The 23732-nt window shown below is 37.3% G+C and overlaps 1 protein-coding gene across 14 annotated transcripts in view; it reads right to left on the bottom strand.

Moving 5' to 3' along the window:
• Positions 1 to 23732, bottom strand: part of dmd (dystrophin) — a 112330-nt gene that overhangs the window by 23898 nt on the left and 64700 nt on the right. For 9 of the 14 annotated variants that reach the window (XR_004776987.1, XR_004776988.1, XM_035534638.1 and 6 more), the window contains exons 56-62: positions 22086 to 22258; positions 20995 to 21151; positions 20187 to 20304; positions 19313 to 19581; positions 14025 to 14171; positions 13389 to 13467; positions 12524 to 12584 (exon numbers count right to left, since the gene is read on the bottom strand). Coding sequence is in view for 12 of the 14 variants with exons in the window: in XM_035534638.1 (XP_035390531.1) it covers positions 12524 to 12584; positions 13389 to 13467; positions 14025 to 14171; positions 19313 to 19581; positions 20187 to 20304; positions 20995 to 21151; positions 22086 to 22258 (1004 nt within the window). In the remaining 2 variants the exon portion in view is untranslated. Of the gene's footprint in view, positions 1 to 8281; positions 8395 to 12523; positions 12585 to 13388; positions 13468 to 14024; positions 14172 to 19312; positions 19582 to 20186; positions 20305 to 20994; positions 21152 to 22085; positions 22259 to 22855; positions 23093 to 23732 lie in introns of those variants that run through there. The other 5 variants (XM_035534647.1, XM_035534645.1, XM_035534643.1 and 2 more) reach the window with 4 other exon arrangements.

The raw sequence follows: 23732 nt of genomic DNA, 5'->3' as shown, positions 1-23732 counted from the left end.
CACCTTCTCCTCACTATCTGAGAAGCATCTTCTCACCTCCAGTTAGCCTCCTTCCCCCAACCTTGCTCCCTTTACCTCTGAAAGTCCTGCATTTCTCTATCAGTCAGCAGCATCGGTGTTATCAGGCTCTCCAGACTACATAAGGTGACACTACAGGCCTGGCCAAGTCTTACCATTCATCCTAAAACACGGCTGCGATCAACTGGCAATCAGCCTTCACAGACACCTTCGATAGATCTTTGGATCTCTACTCCCAACATGCTTCAAATCCAAAAAGAAAACAAGTACTAAACCCTAAACGCCTGCAGGTTGGTTGCAGTGAAGTCATGAAGGTCTTTGAGCATCTTATTATGGCCTACATGAAATCTATCACAGATGCCCTTAATAGAACTTGTCAAGGCACCTGTGCAAGAGTTGGACTCAATGTGGACTTCAGCTCAGCTTTTTACACCAGTCCCAGACTGTTTCCAGTTCAGACTCAGCCATCTGTTTGTGCCAGACCCCATCTGTCAATGGATCACAGATTTTGTGACAGGCAGGTTACAGCAGGTGCAGCTGGGAAAACACCAGACCCCCAAACGCTTAGCAATGGTCAATGCAAGACTGCATGCTCTCACCCCTTCTATTTTGTGTGCACCTCAAATAACTATCTGTGAAGATCCTGCAGTTTGCAGATGACACCATGCTGGTCAGGGTCTGATAATCTAGTTATACACTGCAAATCACTGAGCCCATCCTCAACCGCTCTTTATCCACCACCTCACAAGAATGAGCCATAACTCCAGCACATAAATCAAGACAACAGAGAGGATTATCAAATGTAACCTGTCAACAATTTAGGACATGCAACTACAGAGTTATGAAATGTGCTGGTAAAATCAGTTGGCAGCCCCTTACAGAAGCAACTACCTCTTCTAAAGGTCTATTCACTCACCACTCACTCATACAATTCTTTGTATGTGCAACATACCAAGCAAAAAAGAAGCCAAAAAAAAAAAATTCTGATTCTGAACCAGATGATCCTACATGCTTTAAAACATAATATCATAAATTTAAGTGCCACAGACATTACAAACAATAATATGTTAGGTAAAGTTAATAATTCCCTTCCATTCCATTCGTTGTGCTGAACGTTGTGCTGTTGAGTAATAGGCCTATCTATACTAACTCATTAAACTTAAGTAGTCATAATTAATGTCACTTAAAAAAGGTTAAAGTAAATGCAGTCTTTTCAGAAACCACTCTGTTTAACAAGCTCTGGCAGCTACCGTTGGAAACACAGAGAGACTTGGTGGTAATAGACAAAAATTATGTAAGTCGATTGAATCAGGCAACCACACCCAAATATGAAAATAACTGTGGTCAGGAGCCAATATGGCAGCTCTATGGCAACACAGAAATGGACTGGCTGTCTTTCACACAATGTTTGTCAGCTAGTAACTAGTGACTTCAGTAATGTAGCTAGCCAGCAGGGTTTTCTAAACTTGCCCCACTGCTGTAAACTTCTGCATTTTTGATTGTTTGCAAGGTAACAAGTGTCATACAAACCTATGACACTGATCCTAAGAGGGCTTATTTTTCAGTACAGATCTTAATACACAGTGTAATGCGACAACACTAAACAGATGCTTGTGGATGAGATTTAGTATAAACGTAACCACAGTACAGGCTAAGGTTGAAACCAGTAGAGAGCAAATAGTGCAATACAGGCAAATCCAAAGACAAAAGTGAGACAGGTAATGATCAAATCTAGATCACTGCCTAGGCAAAAACTAGGCAAAGGTACAGAGGTAATCTGAAAAAAAAAAAAAAGTCCAAAATACAGGCAAGATTGGGTGTACAAAGAGGGCAGTCAAGAAAAAAAAATATACTCGGTATACTGTGAACACAGATAATACCTCACAATGAGGAAGTGGTTTAAAAAATAAAAAAAACTGTCTTAAATACTCAAGCTAATTAGGAACAGGTTAATCAGTATTTGAGAAACTGATCGCCTATGTTTTCCTGGAGCATTCTGGAATGTTGAGTCCTGTGTAGTAGGGCCACGGGGCAGCATGACAGTCATTGAGGTTAGATAATATCTATCTAACTGGTGTCAACCACAAAATATTTAAAAATTATGTGCCGAAGCTGTTGCATTCCCCATCAGCCAGCACTCAGGTGCAGCATAAAATCAGCCATGCTGTTCCTTCACCATAATCTACTGCCTCATCACTACTTCCATCCCTCAGAAGAGTCAAGATCCTCCTCCACCTTTAATATCTTAAAGACAGAGACAAGCTACTCAACCACCAGAAAGGCAGCTTCACTCCCTACCCCATTGTCATCAGGAGCTCCATCCACCATGACCTTCTGTAATGGAAGAAGATAGCCCAGTTTCAACTAGTGTGCCACACTGATATTCTTTGGGTCCCCCCAAAGGGTGTCAGCACCACATTTTCAAAAGAAACTCTGACCTGGCGTATTTGTAGTCTGTTCCATTCCAGTGCTCATCAGAAAGAGAAAAAACAGGGAATACGTCAGATACTGTAAATCTATACGACCTACAATGTGTAACCTGTATGCCACAGCTTTTGGAGCAATGTACACCAATTCAGCTCTTCTCCATATCAGATAACTCACAAACAAGTCTCATTTAATTAATGATTTTATTTATAGACCATGGGTTTGACTTCTAGCTTGTAACCAAAACATGGATAAATTAATGTAGTGCCACAACCATATTAACTGAGTCAGCACCACCAAACTTCAACTCTCACATGCCAGCCTCTCCTGCCAGCCAGAAAAATGGAGGTTCAGCTGCTCTATTTAATGTTTTTTTTTTTCCAATTAAAGCAATTATCATTTGCCTACTTTACATCCTTTGAGCATCTCTGTGTAGTCCTGAAAGTGGTGTAGTTCAGATTTTTTAAAATAATTGCTGGTGATTTTAACATACATACTGGCAATCCCAAGGACAATCATGCCAAGGATCTCTGTACCGTATTGCACTCTTAAGTGTCTCTCAGCATGTGCTTTGTAGCACACACTGTTGTAGTCACACTCTGATTTGGTCTCTCAAAAGGTAATAATGGTGCCATGCACATTTTGCTCATAAAAAGTGTACCTGTGCTGTCATTTATAAACCACTTTTTATAACTGATGCGTCTGGTCTTGAGTGATAACTAGTGAGAACTCTCAATAATGATCTGACAAAAACTCTGTTAAGGTAGTAGTTATGCTGAGAGAAACCACCTGAGTCTGTTGATCTGCTGGACAGCTTCAACTCAAAAACTGTTAGTGTTATAGACAAGATTGTTCCAATTAAAGCTACAACCCTTTCATGCCAAAGAAAGCACCATACAGAAATGCTGCCGCTGTTTAAATACAAAGAGAGAGAACATTTGAAGGATGAATGCAGGTAAAACAAAACTTCCGTTTCACAAAGAAATATTCAAACATAGGCTGCATGATTACAATACAATATTATGCAAAGCTAGACAATCTTTGTTGTCCAATGTAATTAGTTCGCATTTTTTTTAGCACTAAACTTCACACTATCAGACAAGGCATTAGTATGTGTATATCCACCAAAGAGACTGTGAGCTTCCAATGAATCGCCATCACCACATAAGATATCATGGTTAAACTGTCCCAGTTTAGTGATATTAACAATGGAATTTTAATCAATACAGTGAGTTACCTCAAATCATCTACTTGCAGCCTTGATGCCTTACCGACTAGCTTCTTAAAGAATGTGTTTCACTCAATAGCAGCCGACATACTTCAGATAGTAAACACTTCACTCTTATCAAGCATTTTTCCTAACTCGGTTAGCAACTGACTACTTCCTGTTAGCAACTGTTAGCAACTCTTAAGTAATTACAAACCCATTTCAAATCTACCATTCATTGAGAAAAATCACTGAGAATCATTTCAACAGGTTTTCTATCCTTGAATAGCTGTATAGACAAATTTCAGATAGGTTTTCAGCCTATTCGTAATACCAAGACTGCTATAATTGATAATGTCATTTGTTTATAGACTCTGGGAAGGTATCAGTTTTACTACTGCTTGATCCCAGTGGAGCCTTTGATACCATAGCCCATAACATTCATATACATAGACATGAAAAGTGGGATGGACACCCTGGAACAGTCCTAAAATGGTTCAGTTCATATCTGCAAGGCAGGAATTACTTTGACAAAATAAAAAACAATGTTTCTAAAAGAGTGCCCATGAACTATGGTGTCCTCCAGGGTACGATTCTTGGGCCACTCTTATTTAACACGTTTCCTCTTGGCCAAATCTTAAAAGAGTTTTGGCTATCTTACCATAGCAATGCACATAACATTCAGATTTAACTGGCTCTCTCCTCAAACAACTATGGTCCCCTTGACTTTCCTTGTAAGCGCCTTGAGCACATTACTCACTGGATGGACCAAAACTTTCTGCAGTTCAATAAAGGTGAAATATAGATTATTATTTTTGGCAATAGCAATGAGAAGCACAGATTAGCTGCTGTTTTGGACTCAAAAGCCCTAAACTCTGTAGAGCTCTCTCATAATCTTGACATACTAGACTCTGATCGTACTTTTAGCAGTCACATCAAATATGTTAGTGATCAAAAGGTTTCCTGACAAGCCAGACTTCATCTATGCTTTTATCTCTAGCAGGGTTGACTACTGTAACGACCTCCTGATGGGATCCACCAAAAAGATAATCAAAGCTTCAGTTGATTCAAAATGCAACTGAGAGTTCTCACTAGGAGCAATACATCACTCTCATTCTTACACTGTCCTTACTCTGGCTACCAGTATATTACAGAGTTGATAAAGATATTATTTCTGGTCTATACATCGCTTAATGGTGTACGACCAGGGTATCTATCTGCTATGCTGCAGTATTATGAGCTGGGCAGAACTATATAAGATCATTAGGAACTAGACCTGCCAGTTAGTCAGTTAGTCCTGCCAAAGGCAAAGACTAAGCACTGCACTTTCAACATTTAAGCACAACAAATTTTATTTCTTTTATTTTATTGTCTTGATTTTCATGTTCTCAGTGTTTATATGTTTCATTTGATGTTATGCACTTTTAAACTTCTCCATTTAATTTTTCAAATCTTTTACATTAACTTTAAGTTTTCTATTTAAAGTATTAGTACTCCAACTTTTTGTATTAACTTATATTAGCTTATTTTTTTATTAAAGATATGCTGTTAGATTTTGCAGTGTATGAAAGTATGCCATTCTCAAGCGTACACACAAGAAAAAGCATCACTGAAGAGCATGAAAGAGGGCCCGTCTTTGGATTGACCTAATGGAGGTAGATTCAAGCACCTTTCTGTCCAGGCCAGGAGATTTATAGACCATTGACAGGCCCTAACAAGCATGTGTTTAGCATGATTTAGCATATTCTAACAGTGACAAAGAGCACTCTTACTGGAGGAAAATTCACTTTGGTCCCTAGTTAAGAATGGTCTACAACCTACCAAAATAATATCTGATAAACTGTGGTCATGTGTTTGAAAGCTGACCAGTGATAAAAATGGTAGAGGGTGGCTGACAAATTGTACATGGCTACATGGCCTTAGTAACAAACATTTCTCAAACTATTACTGGGCCAAATAAGCTGTCTTTGGTAATTTGCTAGGAATACATGTTTATGAACTGACTTCAGGTTCAGAGTGGTCCTATGAATGGTAATAATTGTCTGTCCAGTACTATATGGTCTACTATATGGTCTAACTAACAACAAGCAGGCAAACAAAGCTTCTGAATTCTAAAATGAATAACAATGCAATTAACAAATACCAGCCCTAAATAACAAATAATGTATAACTATACCCTCCTTCACCTGCGCCTTCATTTATAGACCTGACATTTTTCAGTTCTTGAATTATGCATTTTAAATCACATTCTAACATTAATAGCAGACCTAAATCCACTGTTTCCAGTCTCCTAAACCGTTCAGTTTCCCCATTGTGGATAAGCACCATATCCTTGGCACTGTACTAAGTGATGTTTCGCCATTGCTTGCTTTCCTTGGCAAGTGGCATACATTTTCTAAAAGAGACACTATCTTCAGCAGCAGTGAAGTCTGTAGGGAAGATGAATGGCTCCCTCTCTCACTTTCCTCATGCTGAGCAGGGTGGCTGACGCAAAGATGCTGAAATAAGTTTCTTGTACTAGTGCACCCATTGTGACTGGCTTTTTGCGCAATTTGCACAAACTGCTTTGCGTGCTTTACATCCAAACTACTTCCAATGGAAGTGGGACTGTTTTGCTGAGCAAGGTCTTCTAAGGACCTAGGGCCCTCATTTTAAAGACATGCAAGGCACAATCTTAAATGTAATGTAATAACACCCTCTAAGACATAAAAAAATTACCATCATATAGCGGTAGCCTATGACGTTGGCTAAATAAAAAGAGTTTGACCTTTGCCTCCTACTCTTCCATTATTTTTTATCTGGATGTTACTGTAGGTATAATCACTTACTGAACTAAATAACAATTAGTGATTAATGATATTAGACTTCTGAGGTCAATGTTACATCAATTATTTTCAAAATTGCCATTAGATTGACAATTTACATACATTTACATATAGAAGAAAACAATGTATGCATAATTAACCATAATTAAGCCAACAGTTATTCTTCATAGGCAACAAGTTGCTTATTGCTGTCTTCAGTGCTGAAATATTAACCACTTTGTACTTACTGCAGCCTTAGCAAACAAGTTCCCTTGCTCATGTTTTAAGTGTGCACTGCTACCTATTGTACAGATCTGTGAGTTAATCGGTAAACTTGGCACTTCTGGTTCATCAGTCTTACACTGTTTCTCAATTTGGTTTCTAATTTTGCTTAGAGAAATTGTTGTCTGAATGGACTGATGAAGGTTTTTAGTGGCTATGCATATTGATGCTGCTTTTGCTAGTAACAAAATTACCCCTGACAACAAGATTAAGCTGTGAAGGATCTTGATGAAATGAAATCACCTAGACACCTTCTCTGAACTTGACGAAACTTTGAGTGCGTGACAGGATTGTAACTGTAGCGTAAGCACCACAGTGTGTCCTGTTCCAACATGCACTATGGATGCTTCTAAAAGGAGCATTGCCAGCTCTGCAGCCCAGACATCAGTAAAGAACACAGGCATAGGTCTTCCAAAAGGTATTTACTCAAAAGTAAAGCATTCCGTTTCTGTAATCTGTTGTGCACCATTGCATATTCAGAGCTCATCACAATAGAGAAAAGTCAACAAAATAGCAAAGGACACATTTCATTTTAAGTTTTAACCTCCAACAAAACAAACACTTTAAACTGTATATATAAGCCTATATAGAATTTTAAGACAAAACAAAGCAGGCAATTAGGATGTCCCTTTCCATCTCCATTGTAAGATCTGGGCTGAAACTGCCTGCACCCCCTAGGCACAGGCAGTGTGTAGGACGTGGTAATAATGGCCTTATGCCAGCTCTCCCACAGAGATCCCAATACCTACACGTCTAAGACACCGCAAAGGGCGGAAGTAGTGTAAATGTTGCCTTGGACAGGAAAAAAAAAAAACTTTAACTGCTCTAGTTAATAAAGGAACACATTAGCTAGCCAGCCAGCTAGCCGTGCATGGCTATATTCCCACGCATATGCATTCCTACGTCCCTCAGTGTACGGACAACACACTACTGTACAGGTTGCGTTCACAGCACACAGACGTTATTAGCTAGCTGGCTACGAGATTACGATAAACAGTGGAGCACAGCCAGTGGTAATAAATGCCACTAGTGTTCTTAGTGTGTGGTGTTCATTTAAATGTGGTGTTCATTTAAATGTGCCACTTGATTATGGTAGCTAGCTAACGTTAACATTATAATAAGCAGCCCGGGTCCATACATGTCTAGCTACTATGGTAGAAGCTTAAAATAGATAAAACATATTTCTAGGTAGCTAAATGATTCCTATAGTTTGTCCAAATCAATCGACATATCTACTTTGGGCACAGTCGATGCGTTAAGGGATAAGCAGATGAGGGGCTTTTTTGGGATGAATAACAAAATATAACCAAAGACCGAAGCACAGGAATGTAGCGGAAGCATGAAAATATCGATCTGCATTTGCTCTAGCAGAGAGGAGAGGCACCTGCTGGCCTGTAGAAAACGAGGGGGGGTGGCATTATCTACAATAGCTCCACCAGCTAACGTAGGTTAGCCAACACAAACTCCTTCAACGTCCTCTATTTTTTTGCAGGACAAATCAATCGATATGTGACCACTGTACTACGAACGGTATCAGACTTACGTTCTTAGCTGCTCCCTCATCGTTTTCGATAATACAGTTTATCCAAATGATATCTTGGATATCCGAGGACTCGACAGTGTAGCAGGTCACTGGCTCGGTGTTCCCTCTCCGTAGGGAGAACGCATCCGATTTCCCTGCAATCTCCTCAGGAGAGCTGCTCAGACGAGGCGGAGCTATTTCGCTTACTCCCTTCCCCCAAAACTCTTCACCGAAAAGTCTAATGGTACAGCTTGTTAAAAGGAACAGTATTTTACTGCCTGATCAAGGAGCGGCGTGTTCTTAATAGTAGGTTAGAGTGTTAAGAAATGTATCGAAAGAATAGTAGCACGTAGTACAGTACGGACTTCTCTGAGCATAAATCATGTAATTCATATTTCGTGTTTTTTAAAAATATATTTTCCCAATATATGCATGTTTTAGCTAATACAATCAATGCAAAGTAATTTAAGCATAACGAAAGTCTTTATATTTAGGTTGTAAGCGTTTAAGTGTTAGAAGAGAAAATGATAACGAGAAAAGAGCTCGGGCCATGGTTAGGCGATATTGCTTGCTCCTGAAAGTTCGTACAAAGATGCTGAAACTACTAGATTCTGACACCGTCATGATGGAAAAGGGAGACAAACCTCCTATCCAAGTTTTGCCACTTCAGATTTACCTACTGTTTCGCCGGCTCCACCCTGGAACGCCACAGATCATTTCCCACACCTGCATCTCATCAACTTGTCCCATAACTCATATAACCATAACCCATACCTCATTTGCCTGCTAAGCATTGCTGATCTGTTGTTCCATCTTAGGGTTATGTTTTTGACCCTTTACCTACCTAGATGTTCTTGATTATGGAGGAAATAATTTTCCAATACTTTCCCAGGACCAACATAGACTGGCATGTAGAAGTTTTAAAGATGACATTTCTTTAATATCTTGAACATAATTTCTATCTTTTACAGTCCCCCACCCCCAAATATAAGAGCTTGTAGGCCCCTTTTTTTTATTATTATTATTTTTTTTTTTTTTATTGCAGCCAGCTAAGAGTCTCAGTTCTTCTTTGGGGGATTTTCATCTATTCTTCCTTGCAAGACAACTAGTTCTGTGAAATTCTTAGTCTGTTTTGCATGCACTGCTTTATTTAATAGGTCTAGCCACAGATTTTTGATAATGTTTAGATCAGGGACATGACAACCTTCTGGTTGCACCTCTTGAGGTAGTCCATAGTGGATTTTGAAGATGGTTTAGGATCATTATCATATTGTAGAGGCCATCCAATTTGTGCTTGTGTCATTGCACAGTTGAACAGTGTACCACCCCTCCAGAGTCTGCTAAATCTTCCTGAAGGTCTTTTTCAGTTAAATATGATTCATTGTAGCAATTCCATGAGCAGTTCTCTCAGAACATTTTCTCAGTTCTAAAAATCTCAACTTCACCTAAACTGTACCTATTATTTTCTGATAACATCATGAACTGAAGAAGCGGCTACCTGAAAATGCTTTGCGGGCATTAATTACACCTATTTTAATGTTCAGAGCAGCTACATGGGCAGTAGCCCAAGACTACTGATTAATGGGACAAGGTTTAGGGAGTCAGAACATTTATAGAACTTTGAAATTTGCATCAGCTGGCCTTTCCTAATGATGACTGGGAACAAGTCCTAATAAGCTAATTAAGGTCTGAGACCTTGGTAAAAGTTATCTGAGAACTCAAATTATAGTATGCCTAAACCTTTGCATGCTACTCATTTTTTTCACTCTAAAAATGCACAAAACATAAATCAAACACTAATCTTAAAATGTTTAAAAGAATGTTTCAGTGAATCTTCTATTCACTTAACTATTCACAGGAATATCAATTTTGACCAGAGGTGCCCAAACGTTTGCATGCCACTGTACACAGAAGGTTATATTAGAATGACCTGCATAGCAGATAGGACAAAGAGTAGCTAGAGAATATCAAACTAAATTGCTTATTTTAAATATTACACTTTTTGGATGCCAAGTTTCTCAGTTAGCCTTAATATATGATCGTGTGCCCCCAGTTTATTCTGTAGATATCTTATACCCTGTTTACTATTATGCATCAGTATAATGTGTATTGTGCCTACCAGCTTTATATGTAGGTCAGGAAGGTGCAGGTTAATATGCTAGATCAGCAAAGAAAATGTTTTGGGGTTTTTTTCATTGTTATTTTTGATTTGGGAGATTTGAGGAGGTTGCTTCTTTGAACTTTTTTGTTTTAGAGTGTTTCTTTTAAAAAACGATTAGGGATTATTTATAACTTGCCAGTTGATTTGATAAAGATCAAGTCAATTAATGTAACAGGATACAGAACAATGCACATTTAAGTTAAGAAAAATTGCATAAGTTATAACACACTATTGCTTTTTTAAACTATCATAATGCTTTCTTTTAAAATTTTATAAAAACATATTAAGAACAGATCCTAGTATTAAAGGAGAAATAAGTAATTTTTCCCAATGATTCTTCACATTATGAAACAGCTGTCATACTGACACCTAGTTGCCTTGATGTTTCAGAAATTCTTTACTAAATTTATTTTAGAACATAGCTTCCTCAATGTAGTGGACCTGCTTTATGGATCTTAAATTGGTTCTACATGACTACATATTAACTTGATTACAAATTACAGATTTGTGGACTACAGATTAATTTGATTCTTCATCTCATGTCACATGAGCTACTTTTTATTTTGATAGTAAAAATTACTTATTGCTCCTTTAAACATTAAAAAACATCAAAGTACTATGGCAGATCAGAAACATGGAGCATTTTATAACTATTTCAGCATCATGGGTGCAGACTTTTTGAACTGACTTAAAACTCTATTTACAACTGACCTATTACATTAAAACATCTCTAAATACATTTCCAGATCATCAAGCACTAGTTTACTAAGCATATGTTAAACATAAGCCCCATTTTTTCCATTTCATTTTTCTTTTTAAGTCCTAGGGTTTGGACCTCTTTCCAATGATATTCATCAAGCACATTATAATAACAAAAAACTATTAACAACTTACTTCAACATTAAACTATTACTTACTGTTTCTTAAGTAATTAATCCTTTTTAGTTTACCATTTTATATTTTTACTTCCTGGTAACTAAAATATTCTAAAACCTCCACAGTTGCTTATTCACATGATCTTATGATGACCGATTAAATGTATTTTATGAGTTTGCTAAATGACTGCCAAATGTTTAATGGTACTCTATATTCACAAATCTTAGTTTGTACTCTTAGGCATTTTTGCTACTATTACACAGTGGTGTTATTAGTTTGTAAAGGGAACTGGATGTTGAGCTGCTCATAGGCTCAAATAACAAATGTCCTCCATAGACTGGCAGCACACTGCAAAACATCTGACTGTAACTATTATAAAATATAAATACCCACATTACTTTTACAGTAATAGAATCCAAAATGACTGTGATGCAGCTGCATACAGCTGAAGACTTACAGTAATTAATAATTGCTTAAGCAACTTCACACTACGACTACGATCACAGCCATAATGATATTCAGTATAACAGCTTGACTTCAAGTGTGATATTGCTTACTTTGTATCATGTACATATCATGTTTCCATTTATTGTGTAATCAGTGAAATAAGACTGTGCTGACAGTGGCTTTGGTGGCACATGTGATTCTGACGAGTTAACAGCAAAGTTTATTACAATCTAAGATTGTTAATGCAAATAATGGTTAATAGAGTTATACATGTATAGTTCAATGTCCGAGTGCTGTTATACTCCATCAGCATTCATGGAATGTTTCTTTACTAATCAAATTACTTGGTCAGAACTAACTGTTTCTAGTAATTTAAAAACAACTGTATCTTACCCATCATCAGTAATAATAATGCAAATAGGCTAGTCCAAATAAATTAATTTGGGGTCAGCTGGGGTTGCTTTTAACTGGAACAAGCATACCTGATGTACCTAACAATCCTAGCTGTACACAAATATGGTTAGGGGATGACAGCTTCTCTAATGAAACTTACAAAATAATTAGCCTTGTAAAATAAAGGCATTTAACAACAGTAAAAATGACAATTTGTGTCAAATTTGCAGACACTGCATACCTTTGAGAGATGCCCCAACCACTTCATTCCAAATGTCACAGTAATTAACTGTAAATACACTCCTAAATTAAAAATCACCCACAATGCATGGCATTTAAATAATTTCGTGTAAAATGTGATTAGTGGTTTTCTTGGGAATACTCACTTTATATAGTAGGGAACATTGTTGGGAGAAACAGAGCGTTCAAAAGGACTTTGTACGGAGGCTGTTAACAGAACATAAAAAAAAAAAAAAACATATTACTTCATAACACCATTACTATAACCCATTCAGAATAGCTTCATGGGGAGTGAAATATTTTAATGGAAATTCAAAATTCTCCATCTAGTTTTAGAGGACCTATAGTCACATTTTTCTTCCCAGCTCACAACATACCTCACCAAGGTAATCAAGTGCTCTGCAGGCTTTTATTTCCTTGGCATCTCATTGCCTTGTTTTTTTTTTTTCCATCGCATTTCTATGAATGATATCATCTAACAAGGAAGTGGTCTAAGGTGTAGACAAATCACCTTTGTAGGTGCAGACAGTATCAAATGCTTTACTGTACACTATTATCAGATGTGATAATAGTCATATGGGTAGTCAGTGTGTAATATGTTGCTATTACAATTGCTGCCTACACAATTCAAAGTGACAGATGTTCTTTTAAGCAGGAAAGAAACATGTTCAGTATATGGAAACCGGGAAGGCTTTATGTGTAATTGTGGATGTAATGTCATATATGGATGTAAAGGCTGCAGTTCTATTCTGGCACGGGCACATTTTGTTAGCATTCTGTGTTGAATGCCTGCCGAAGGAAACCTCCAAAAGGACACTGGAGTGTCCTGCACTCATTTCCTTTGGAATCAAGACAGTGCTTGAATTGGTGAATTTGAAAATATTTACAGGTCCAGAGCCACTGGATTGAGGCACTCTGATGTAACTGACAACTTCTCATGCAGCACACTGTCTATTGTTGATGAAGACTGCATGTCATATGCTTGGTGCTTTAAAGTAGAAAGGCTTTCACCTTGTAGAAAATGCTGAGAATGCGGTCCCAAGTCTCGGTGGGCCTCTGTAAGCTGAGTCAGTTGCCCTTCAACTGAAACCTAAAAAATACAATCCAACGAGTTATAAAGTTTAAGTGTTTTTTACAAGTTCTAGAGATAAGAATGGAAGACGAGTTTTAGAGAACAGCTGACAAAGACTGTGGCAAGAAAAAACAAGTATGTGGAGTAGAAACAGAATAAGACAACAGTATAGGTTTTATAAAACCTGTTTATTCTATTATAAATATACTTACTATTCAAATATACTTAATATAAATATATTAAACTCATCTTTCCAAAATCTGTGCAATGCGTTTTATTGTAGGACCACAATTTTATTTTTATTTTTCCAGAAACTAAACTGCATCCCAGAAGGCAGTGAAGAGAGAAATGTCAGGCTATTCATATTTTTATAAAATAATTAAGGCCTTAGTGATTACAAGTCTTATCTTGCTTTCCACATTAAGACTATGTTGTGATAAACTAGTGTTATGAACCAGCACAATATGGAATGTTACATATTTTTTTCAATAACTGATTGATTATATAAAGTTAGGAATGTAGTGTTCACATAAATTATGCTCCTTATTTCTCAAAGTATTATGTGGAATTTATACCTGCAGAAGTCTCCACCGCATATTGAGGTCATCAATTCTGTTCAGGTTGTCTGGTGAGAGTTGAGTACCAGGACTTCTAAATGTAGAGGATAATCTGTTTACTTGATTTACATTATCCTGGAAGGGAGCTATTTCCTCCTGGAATGCCTGTAAGATTAGATAAAGTTTACGTAAAGTTTATTGCAGCAACAACTGATTGATCAATTGACACTTTTCCCCCTAGTTTTTACATTTTCATCTGTAAATATAGTACAACAATTGGCCCTGGTACCTTTGTAAAGTAGGTTTGTTCATATGCACAATAGCAGATTCAGCAAATTCTTATAACAGCCAAAAACTGTCAAAAATGACCTAAATAAATGTAATCAGGTTGAATGCTACCTGTTTTTAAAGATAGCTTTCATTAGCATAGTGTATTAGCATAACGATATCCCACAATATAGAAGGTCAGTTGACCTGCTCTATTTGCACAAAGGTGTCATTATTAAAAATGGCATATGGGTTTCACTCTGATGGCTCTGGTGGCTATTGTATGTCTTTTTTTTCTTCTTCAGCGAGCATCAGATACAGATTTCGTTGCCAGAGCAGCAGGCCCTGTGGAGAGAAAGTTTCCCTTTGTTTAAATACCAGCTGTCCTTTTGTTTCTTTCTCACTGATGAAGGCATGTTCTGCACCACTTACTCCCCCATGTCCCCCCAGCACAACACAACAGTACTGTCACAACAGTAAAAAGAAGAAGAAAAAAAAGAACTTCGAGCTATTAAGTGATCAGGAACGCATTATAATTAGCTGGAAATTGTGGATTTCAGAGCAATTTCAAGGATAGGTAGAAAAGAAAATAAGAAAAGTCCCATGAGGTTCATGTTTGTCACTGAAAGAAAAAAAAAGTCCCCCACACAGACACTCAACAGAATACACACCATAATCAGTGATATTACACTGTCAAGTGTTTCAGCAGAGGATGTTCCCCTGGGAAATGACTTGATTACACCCATCACGGCGTCCCCCTCCAGTACCACAGTTTGCATGGTGCCCCTGGCATGTGCCATCTGTTTTGGTTTCATTTTTGTCTCAGCCATGTCTCCTGCTCCTGATATTCTGCATTTGTGTCTTGCTAGGCCCTATTTGTTCTTGTGTATTTTTACCACTTGAATTTTTGTTCATGTTTGTGAAGTCTCTCTCATAGTTCCTAGTTGATTATAAATTTACATTAAATGTTACTGACTACTGGGTCCCTAATCTTGCGCAGTAATGTTGACTATGATTGCCTTTAATGAACACTTCTCTTCCCTGCTTGAATCCTACATCAACTCTTGTTACAGAAGACTTTGCATAAGAAGACTTCTTAGGTGAGTGTCTGATTGGCTCTTCCACTGGGGTGACATTCCAGCTGTTTCTTCACAGCAACAGGAGTTTACAGAGACAGCTTCAACGTTACTGCACCGACAGGAGCAATCCCCTTTGCACCATGAAAACAAACACCCGTCATCAGCCAGAAATTCCCCTGCTGGATTTTGTTTATGACAAAGAGCTTTTGCACTGTTGACAGTTCTACTTCAAAGCACACACCACAGAAAAGCCTGCTCATCATTGTGCTAAGGTGAGTCTGGTGGGAGAGCTGAAACTGTACAGGGGGACTAATTGGTGAAAAACCTGGGAAGGTTTTTTTTTTTTTGTTAATTTGCACACATTTTAATCCTATGCCTAGGGCCAGCTCTGGTTCTGCTACCCTCATCCTTCTCTGTGGGCCCAGACCAGTCTTCATTCCCTGCTACCCCTGTTGCTATTGCAGCCTTGCTGGACACCCTCACAACACTCCCCATGGATTCTTTCATTACCCTCCCCTTCAAAGGGGAAGGCATCCAAGAGTCTGGCTCTCTTGTGGCCAGTCAGTCTTCCACTGCCTCCTGCACAGGTTGAACTGGTGGCTTCAGAGTGTGCCTTGCTCCTCTTCCTACCACATCTGCTCCCATCCCACCCTGCCTGCACTGAGGCGATGCACCCTCTGGCTGTGTAGAGGACTCTGTGGAACTATGAAACGAGTATTTAGATAATGCCTTTGGATGTTGTTGGTTGGTTGGTTGTTAATTGTTTGATGAAAATGTACCATTCTAGATAAACTTGTCAAGAACTGTGGTTTTGGCCTATAACACAAACTAGTACATGCAGAGCAGACAGCAGTAGTACCCAGTGGTGTTATAAGAAATATTGTGTCCAGAGCAAACAGATATATCATTTTAGTCCTATCGACAATATATATAAAAACTCTGTAATTTTTAGCTGCACATGTAGTTTGGATAAACAAAATAGCTGTCTTTGTACCATAAACATCATGACACATTATTTGGCACAAACACTGTATTAAAATCCTGTAAAGTCTGTAAACTTCTCTAGAATGGGCCATTTTCTTTCACAACACACTCCATGATATATTGTTTTCTTAGTAAGCAAATTATGCTGAAATTTCAGTGGAAAAATCAGTGAAATTCCCCTTAAACCATATTATTATCCATAATCATTTTCAACTGGAGTAAAACTGACAAATTGCCTAGAAAGCTCTTATCTCAAATGATCACCTGGAGCAATTTCCTTGTCAATTCACTGATCCATTTGTATCCATTTGCAATAATTAAAACTAACTAATCAGCATCCACCTCCATAAGCACCATGTGCAAGATGTCCAAGTAGTCATATCCATTATGAAGAACTCTCCTTATGTACCATTTATGAATATTCATATTTGGATATGTACACTTCTGGTGACTTTATTTCACATTATTTCACTATAAAAAAAGACTATAAAAAGAGAAAACAATAGATTCTGTTTTGATGACTTTGATGACCAAGGAGAGTGTACAATTAAGTGTGAAGACTGAGAAACACCCGATGTGTTCCCTAACTCCTTCTGAAAAATTCTTGAGGCCAGGAATTCTGTTGTAGTCAGTGCTTGGAGGTGGTGGATATGGTTTGGTTTGGCAAGGTACTGCTGAGAAGCTCTAACAAGCACCAACAAGTTTCTGATTCCCAGTAGCACACAAAGCTCATGGTAATCTAAACCTTCTACAATATCCATTCATTTGTCTCATCAAAAGTAGCACTGCACCATCTGTATTGTACCATCTTCCAAGCCAGGACATGCTTGGAGGTCCAGAAAGGGGAAGGTTTTGCCATATCAGGAATGTTCACATTGCCTTTTGACCTATATTATAAATGACTGACTTATTGATTTAAAAATAAAATAAAATTCCCATTTAAAATGTTAATATGGTAGCGTTGTGTATACAAAAGCTTTAGAATAATGTTATTTTTGGAAAAGTCATATTAATTGGTTAATACTTTTCCTATTAAAAAGTGTTATCTCCAGCCAGCTCTCTCTCTCAAATGTAATATATCTCAGAGCAACAGATTGGTTAAAGAAGTAAATAAAACCTTTTTTCAATTACCAGAATATTGCATTGTGCCAAACACTAAGAGAGAAAAAGCCTACATGAATAAGAGGAGAGAAATCTAATTATACACTGATGTGAAAAAAAGCTCACAGAATTTGCTTAAAACACAAATGCTTCCTAATGGCAAGCTACTGTATACCCACTTTGCTAAAGGCACTGTGGCATAATTAATATTGTTTTGCTAGAGAATCTACAGAAAGATACTACCTCTACTATCTGACAAGCATTGTTATAGCAACAGAAATGTGTACTTACAGATACTACAGATTATACTTGTATACTAATGTTTGGGCACCTGTGGTCAAATATCAATTTGTTGATGTTCAAAGTGAGAGGAAGTTAACCCAAGCTCTGCAGGAACAAAAAAAAATGGCAATTTCAGGCGTTATTAGACCCTTTAAACAGTAGCTAATGATTAGACAATGGTTGACTCATACAAAGCAGGGGACGGTTACAAAAGTTATATTAGCACTTCCTACTTTAGATTTCCATTCTCTAAAATTAGGAAATGGAAGTTCTGGGGAACTGGTGAAGTCAAGCCGATATCTCTAAGAATTTTCAAACATATTTTTGTAGATTGGTTAGGAAAGCAATGTACTCTTCCATATCATTGAAAGCATCTGCAGACACACAATGGTGCACTGCTCTATTGTTCACCGTTGCTTGTACTAACATGTACTAACATGATTTGCTGGGGCTAATTAAATTAAAAACATACTTGCAGCATTGACAACAATTACTAAAGTTATGTTTGGAAAAATAAAGGAGAACTACTGAAGAGCAGTACATCTTTCCAGATGGGACTAATCTGGGGAGTTTGTATAATCTGGAGAGTAATCAGTGGCACAGGAAATATTGTGCAGATTGGGGCGAGAACTGATTCTTCAAAAATATCAACAAATTCTAGAAGATAATGCCTCACAGTCAATTAACAAATGGAACCTGGCTCAGACTTTTTCATACAACTGGAGTCTATGCTTTCTAATTAATTTCAAGATTACAGATTTAGGATTACAGACAAACGGAATCCTAAACGTGTTTTCCTTAACTCAAAGGAGAGATAGTATGCTAGTTTGCTACTTATCTGTTTTATTAAAATGAATGTATTCTAATTTATTTAAACTTCACACCTCTGGTGATACAAATTTGGCTTGGTTTTATGTCCAAAAGGAGAAAAATGTAATGTCTATGGATGTCTAAACACAGCTGCAGACACAGTCTGAAAAATGTCATTTTGGTCTTCTTGAGGAATCAGTGAAGTCAGTGTATTATCACTAAATAGACTGTCTGGACTACATGGATGTAACCCTATTAATCTGCCAAACTGTTAAATCTTAATTACAACATATATATCACTCAGTACTAGGGCCTCCATAGGAATATTCAATCTGCCACTAATTCATCCACAGATCAGATATGAAGTCTTCATTCTGACTTGACATTTCATATTCATATTTGTAAACAATCCATATCTGTCATCAGGGTGCAAAGCAAAACAACAAAACACCACATTTGTGAGACAGACCAGAAAGCATGTCTGCTACTGGCGAAGTGCCAGGAATAAGATCTACTGGTGCAGAAGAGATGCTCAGACAATGATCTTCACCTGTTCAGTGAAGTATGATGTTATAAAATACTTGATCTAGACATGCTATTATCACTCAGATGCTGATTAAACATGTATCTAGTCGAATTATGTCCATATGTAAAGGTGGCCCAAATTAGATTTGAAAACATTTTTGTGTTCACACTACTCAGTAAAAAAATCAGGTAAGTAAAAATAAATTAACTAAATACATTGGGTTTACCACCCTGTTGTGTGAACATGGTCAAACTAACCTTAACAATGTCTATTTGGTTGCTCAGATTGTCGACGAGCAAGTCTCCAACTGGGTCCCAGGAGTCCTTTACCATCTCAGCTTGGTGAAGCTTGTAGTCTAACTGGTCCTCTGCCTCCTGAAGTTCCATCAGTCTCTCCAAGGCCAGTTCCAGTTGCTGTTGCCAGTCGACTGCTGCTGCACCTAGTTCCTTCCACCTTGTGGTTACATCCTCTGCCTCCTTGCGTAAAATGCGCCCCACATTTTGAACCCTCTCCTCTGAGCTGACATCTGTGTCATATATAAAGTGTGTAATACACAAAATGCAGAAACAAGGCATTTTATACATATTTAGATATTTCAATGATAATACAATACTTTGCAGTTGGCAAGACATTTTTGCTGTTATTACAAATGTTGACCAGTGCTTGCAGAATATTTGGGTTGTTTGCAAATGAACAAATGCTTTATTAAGTCAACCACGAATTTTATCAGGGTTAAAGTTCCATGTTCTGGATTACTGGAGTGAGCGTCCTTAATTTTAACAATTTAATCTTACATTTCACTGAATGGACATTAGATGCAAGTCAGAAACTCATTTGCAAAACATCGTGTTTCTTTTTCCATGCTGACAACTTCTAGCAGTTCAAGTACCTTATATTTGATTATATTATCATTATTTTATTTTTTTCTCATTTACCTGTCCTTTTTGTCAGATATCTATTGTACATCTGTGATGTTTATAGTTATATGGTCTGTTGCTGTAATGCTACAGTTTCTTGCAGATCAATAAAGCTCTTTCTATCTCTGTCTGCCTGTCTTAAATGATAAAGAATGGTATCAACACCCCTCAAATTCCGTTTAGGTCCTAAAAGCAGTAATAAACACTGACATACCTCTTTGTCCAGGCCTTTGCTTTCCTTCTTCAGTGGGTATCTGAGTCAGAAAGCTCTTCACATTGTCAAGTGCTTCATTGATTGAAGGCTCTTTTGCACTCAGCTCTCTCCTGAAGACCTGTGACAAAATTGTTAAGAAGTCTCTACTAGAATATTTATAACAACAGGCCCCCAAATTCAGTGTTTCAGCATGAATGAACCTGTGACTGCACCACAGGTATATACAAATATAACACATTACATATTGAAAAAGCTTAAGCTTGATAATTCACCTGAGTTTAGTTTTTTTTTTTTTTTACTTTTGTGCAATCTAATTAAGTTAAACTCAGCATCAACTTTACTGTTATTCCTTTCACAACAGATGTGTTGAGTAATGAATATAGTTTCTCCATGACACTTGCATTGGATTGTCACAAACATCTTAAAAACAATTTGAAAGAAACTGGATTTTTTTTTTTGCAGAACAAGGCTCAGATATGCTTCCTTCATCCTTTTACTACTTCAAATATGACAGTGCATTTATTATGAGCTGTTACATGGGTATGTGTGTTGACAAGCCAATTCATTAGCAAATAGCTAAACTGGGCTAGAATATCCACTGACTGGTGCTTATTTTGTTTACTATCTTTGTGGATGGTAATATTTTCAAAGCATTAAAATTAGAGGAGTGGGCCTGAAACATATCCTAGGGCAAATGATTATGGTGAATTTAAGAGACCAGAAAGGTTAGAGATGTTTTGAATTTTCAAGACAGTGCCCCCCACCCCACCCCACCCCCCGGATGGTGTGTGATTTCTGGTGCATTGACCTTATGTATGATAAGCTGCTCGTGCACAGCTGGCACATCACCCCCCACTGGCTTCTGCTGTTCAAGCTCCTCCCTCCTCAGCTGTAGCCATTGGAGCAGTTCTTGTAAGGACATGTGATAGTGCTTCCACCGCTCCATGCCAGTATCCAAGTGATGTCTGAGGAGATAAGAGGTATGGAAAAATCTTCTGTCTCCAAAACCTTCTCATAGCATGCGTGTTGTGTCTACCCATACTGGTATAGGGAGTGTTTGCACTTTCAGGTTTGAGGTTGACAGCAAAAGAGCAAACATGATAAGACTACTGCTTCCGTAGTGGTGTCTTGTGAGATTTATGCTTCTATATACAATGGCACTGCTAGTGTGTGTGTGTGTGTGTCTGCGTGTGTGCGTGTGTGTGTGTGTGTGTGTGTGTGTGTGTGTGTGTGTGTGTGTGTGTGTGTATATATATATATATATATATATATATATATATATATATATATATATATGTGTGTGTGTGTGTGTGTGTGTGTGTGTGTGCGTGTGTGTGTGTGTGCGTGTGTGTGTTGGTCGAGTGGAGGTGACAAGTCCTGCAATTGTTCACTGCATTGCTCCCAGTCTGTAAAGGTCACCTTGGTAAATGTAAACACTTTAAGATTACTGCCTTGAAAGAAAACAGTCAGTAAATGTGTCTAATAAAAAAATCTAGGTGATAAAAAAGTACTCTTAAAGGGAAATATTGTTAGAAGTTTATTTTCTGCAGAGATCACATGTAAAACATTTTCAGATATTGAAATAGGGATAAATCACTGTTGTTCCCCTTTAAGAGATCATCCTACAAAGAAACATCTTAAGATGTTTTACATAATCAGTATGATTTACCATGGTAGGGTAAATCATACAGAGTGTTGTGGTTATTAAGTGTCTCAATTTCATGTCTATGAAGCCTTTAAATAAATTATGAAATTAATTTAATTATATTTTTAATAACAGAAACTCTGTCATTAGGTTTCTAATATCAAGAACACAAACATTTGTTTGTTTTGGTGATTTTTACGATAGACACATTCTATTGACCACCTACATTCTATTGACTCTCTACTCCCTCTTACCTCACATTAATGACTTTTTTGCCCAGGTCATGCCACCGCTGTCCCATGTTATCAAGTCGTTTTTTAAGCACAATTGCATTGTCTGTTCCTTCCAAAGATGCCACTATACGTTGTCCATTTTCATCTAGTGCATGGTACATATCTGTATGGGCATCAATCTCCATCTGGAGATCCTGTAGGGAACAGAAGATTTAATCATTTCACTGTCCACTGTTACTTGTCAGCAAACACATGAAACCATAAAAATAAGTTATATTAGTTACTAGACTAATAACTTTCAAATATAGAACTGGCTCCTTTTTGTTTTTAAGCATGACTACTAATACCACTTAATGCCCAAAACACCATGAGAAATTTTAAAAATTGAACAATTTGTGCATCTAATAAGTCTTATCTCATGTTACATAAAACTCACCGTAAACTCACACAATTTTATTGTTTTATTGTTTTTTATAGACTACTGAATAATAGTTTTAAATTTCCTTGAATTCAAAGTCTACATATCAAGCACATGCAACAATTATATCCATAATTGAAGCATTATAGAATAACTTCTATGCTATGGCAGTTATCCAACTATCTATTTAAAAAGCACATTAACAAACACTGATAACAGGAATTATGAACAGATACTTTTTTAACACTGCATGTTTTTACATGTATTTACTATATGTTACTTACAATTCAATACATATTCCCATAAACACAAATTACATAAAGAGCAGCAGCTTACAAGAAGACATACAAGAAGAGGACAGTGAACTTCAGACCTTAAGGTGATAGGTTTTCCTGTGTAACATTTCCATAGAATGAGAGGCATCAGATGAAAACAACAGATCCGAGTCTGTAAGGCCCAGACCCTGTCTTTCCTCACCATATGGATGTGTTTAAGAGAGAGTAAATGGAGAAATAATATGGAACCGAGACTGAAACAGTCAAAGATAGCAAGCAGTGAGAAAATGTATTCTACTGCCATGTGTTTGCAGGCCTAAGACTCTGCTAAGGAATGCACACTGGAGCTGTTGTTTATAGGGTGTGTGGGCACAGCTACTGAAGGAAGGGTCAGTACTGGCTTGTGAGAGAACAGAAGCTTCTCTTCATATCCCACAAGCTTGCCTGCTTCTTCATGATTAACTGCTCCAATGTTCTGTTGCCAAGTGCACATATCTGTCATTCCAGTTAGAGCATAATGACCAAGACAAGGGATTCATCACTTTTCATTGCTCACTTAACTAAACAAAAACAAATAAAACATAACAAAACAACTTTTAATCTTTTAAACAAAACTGAAAATATACTGTAAGTTAATATTAAGTCATGTAGATGGTACTATGGCTACAAAAACCATGGTCATCAAAAAACACTTTGTTGGACATAAGCAATATACATCAATGGTTGCTCTATTCCTGGGAATACACATTGTTATTAGGACAACGGAAAATGTTCAAACAATTTTAGAGCATAAATGAATGTGTGTGCATTTTGCTTAAACACACAACGAGAAGGATCAAAACATTACACCTTTTCTAGTGATCAGAACTAAAAATGGCAGATATCAGTTGTATCTTGGCATAACTATAATAAAACTTTAAAACTATAATAAGTTCAAAACCATAATAAGACACCCAGTGTCTCCAATGCTCCACT

Source organism: Electrophorus electricus, chromosome 16 (genome assembly GCF_013358815.1).
Source record: "Electrophorus electricus isolate fEleEle1 chromosome 16, fEleEle1.pri, whole genome shotgun sequence".
NCBI lineage: Eukaryota > Metazoa > Chordata > Actinopteri > Gymnotiformes > Gymnotidae > Electrophorus > Electrophorus electricus.
The sequence above is the reverse complement of the archived record's forward strand: the minus strand, read 5'-3'. Positions and strand labels throughout refer to the sequence as shown.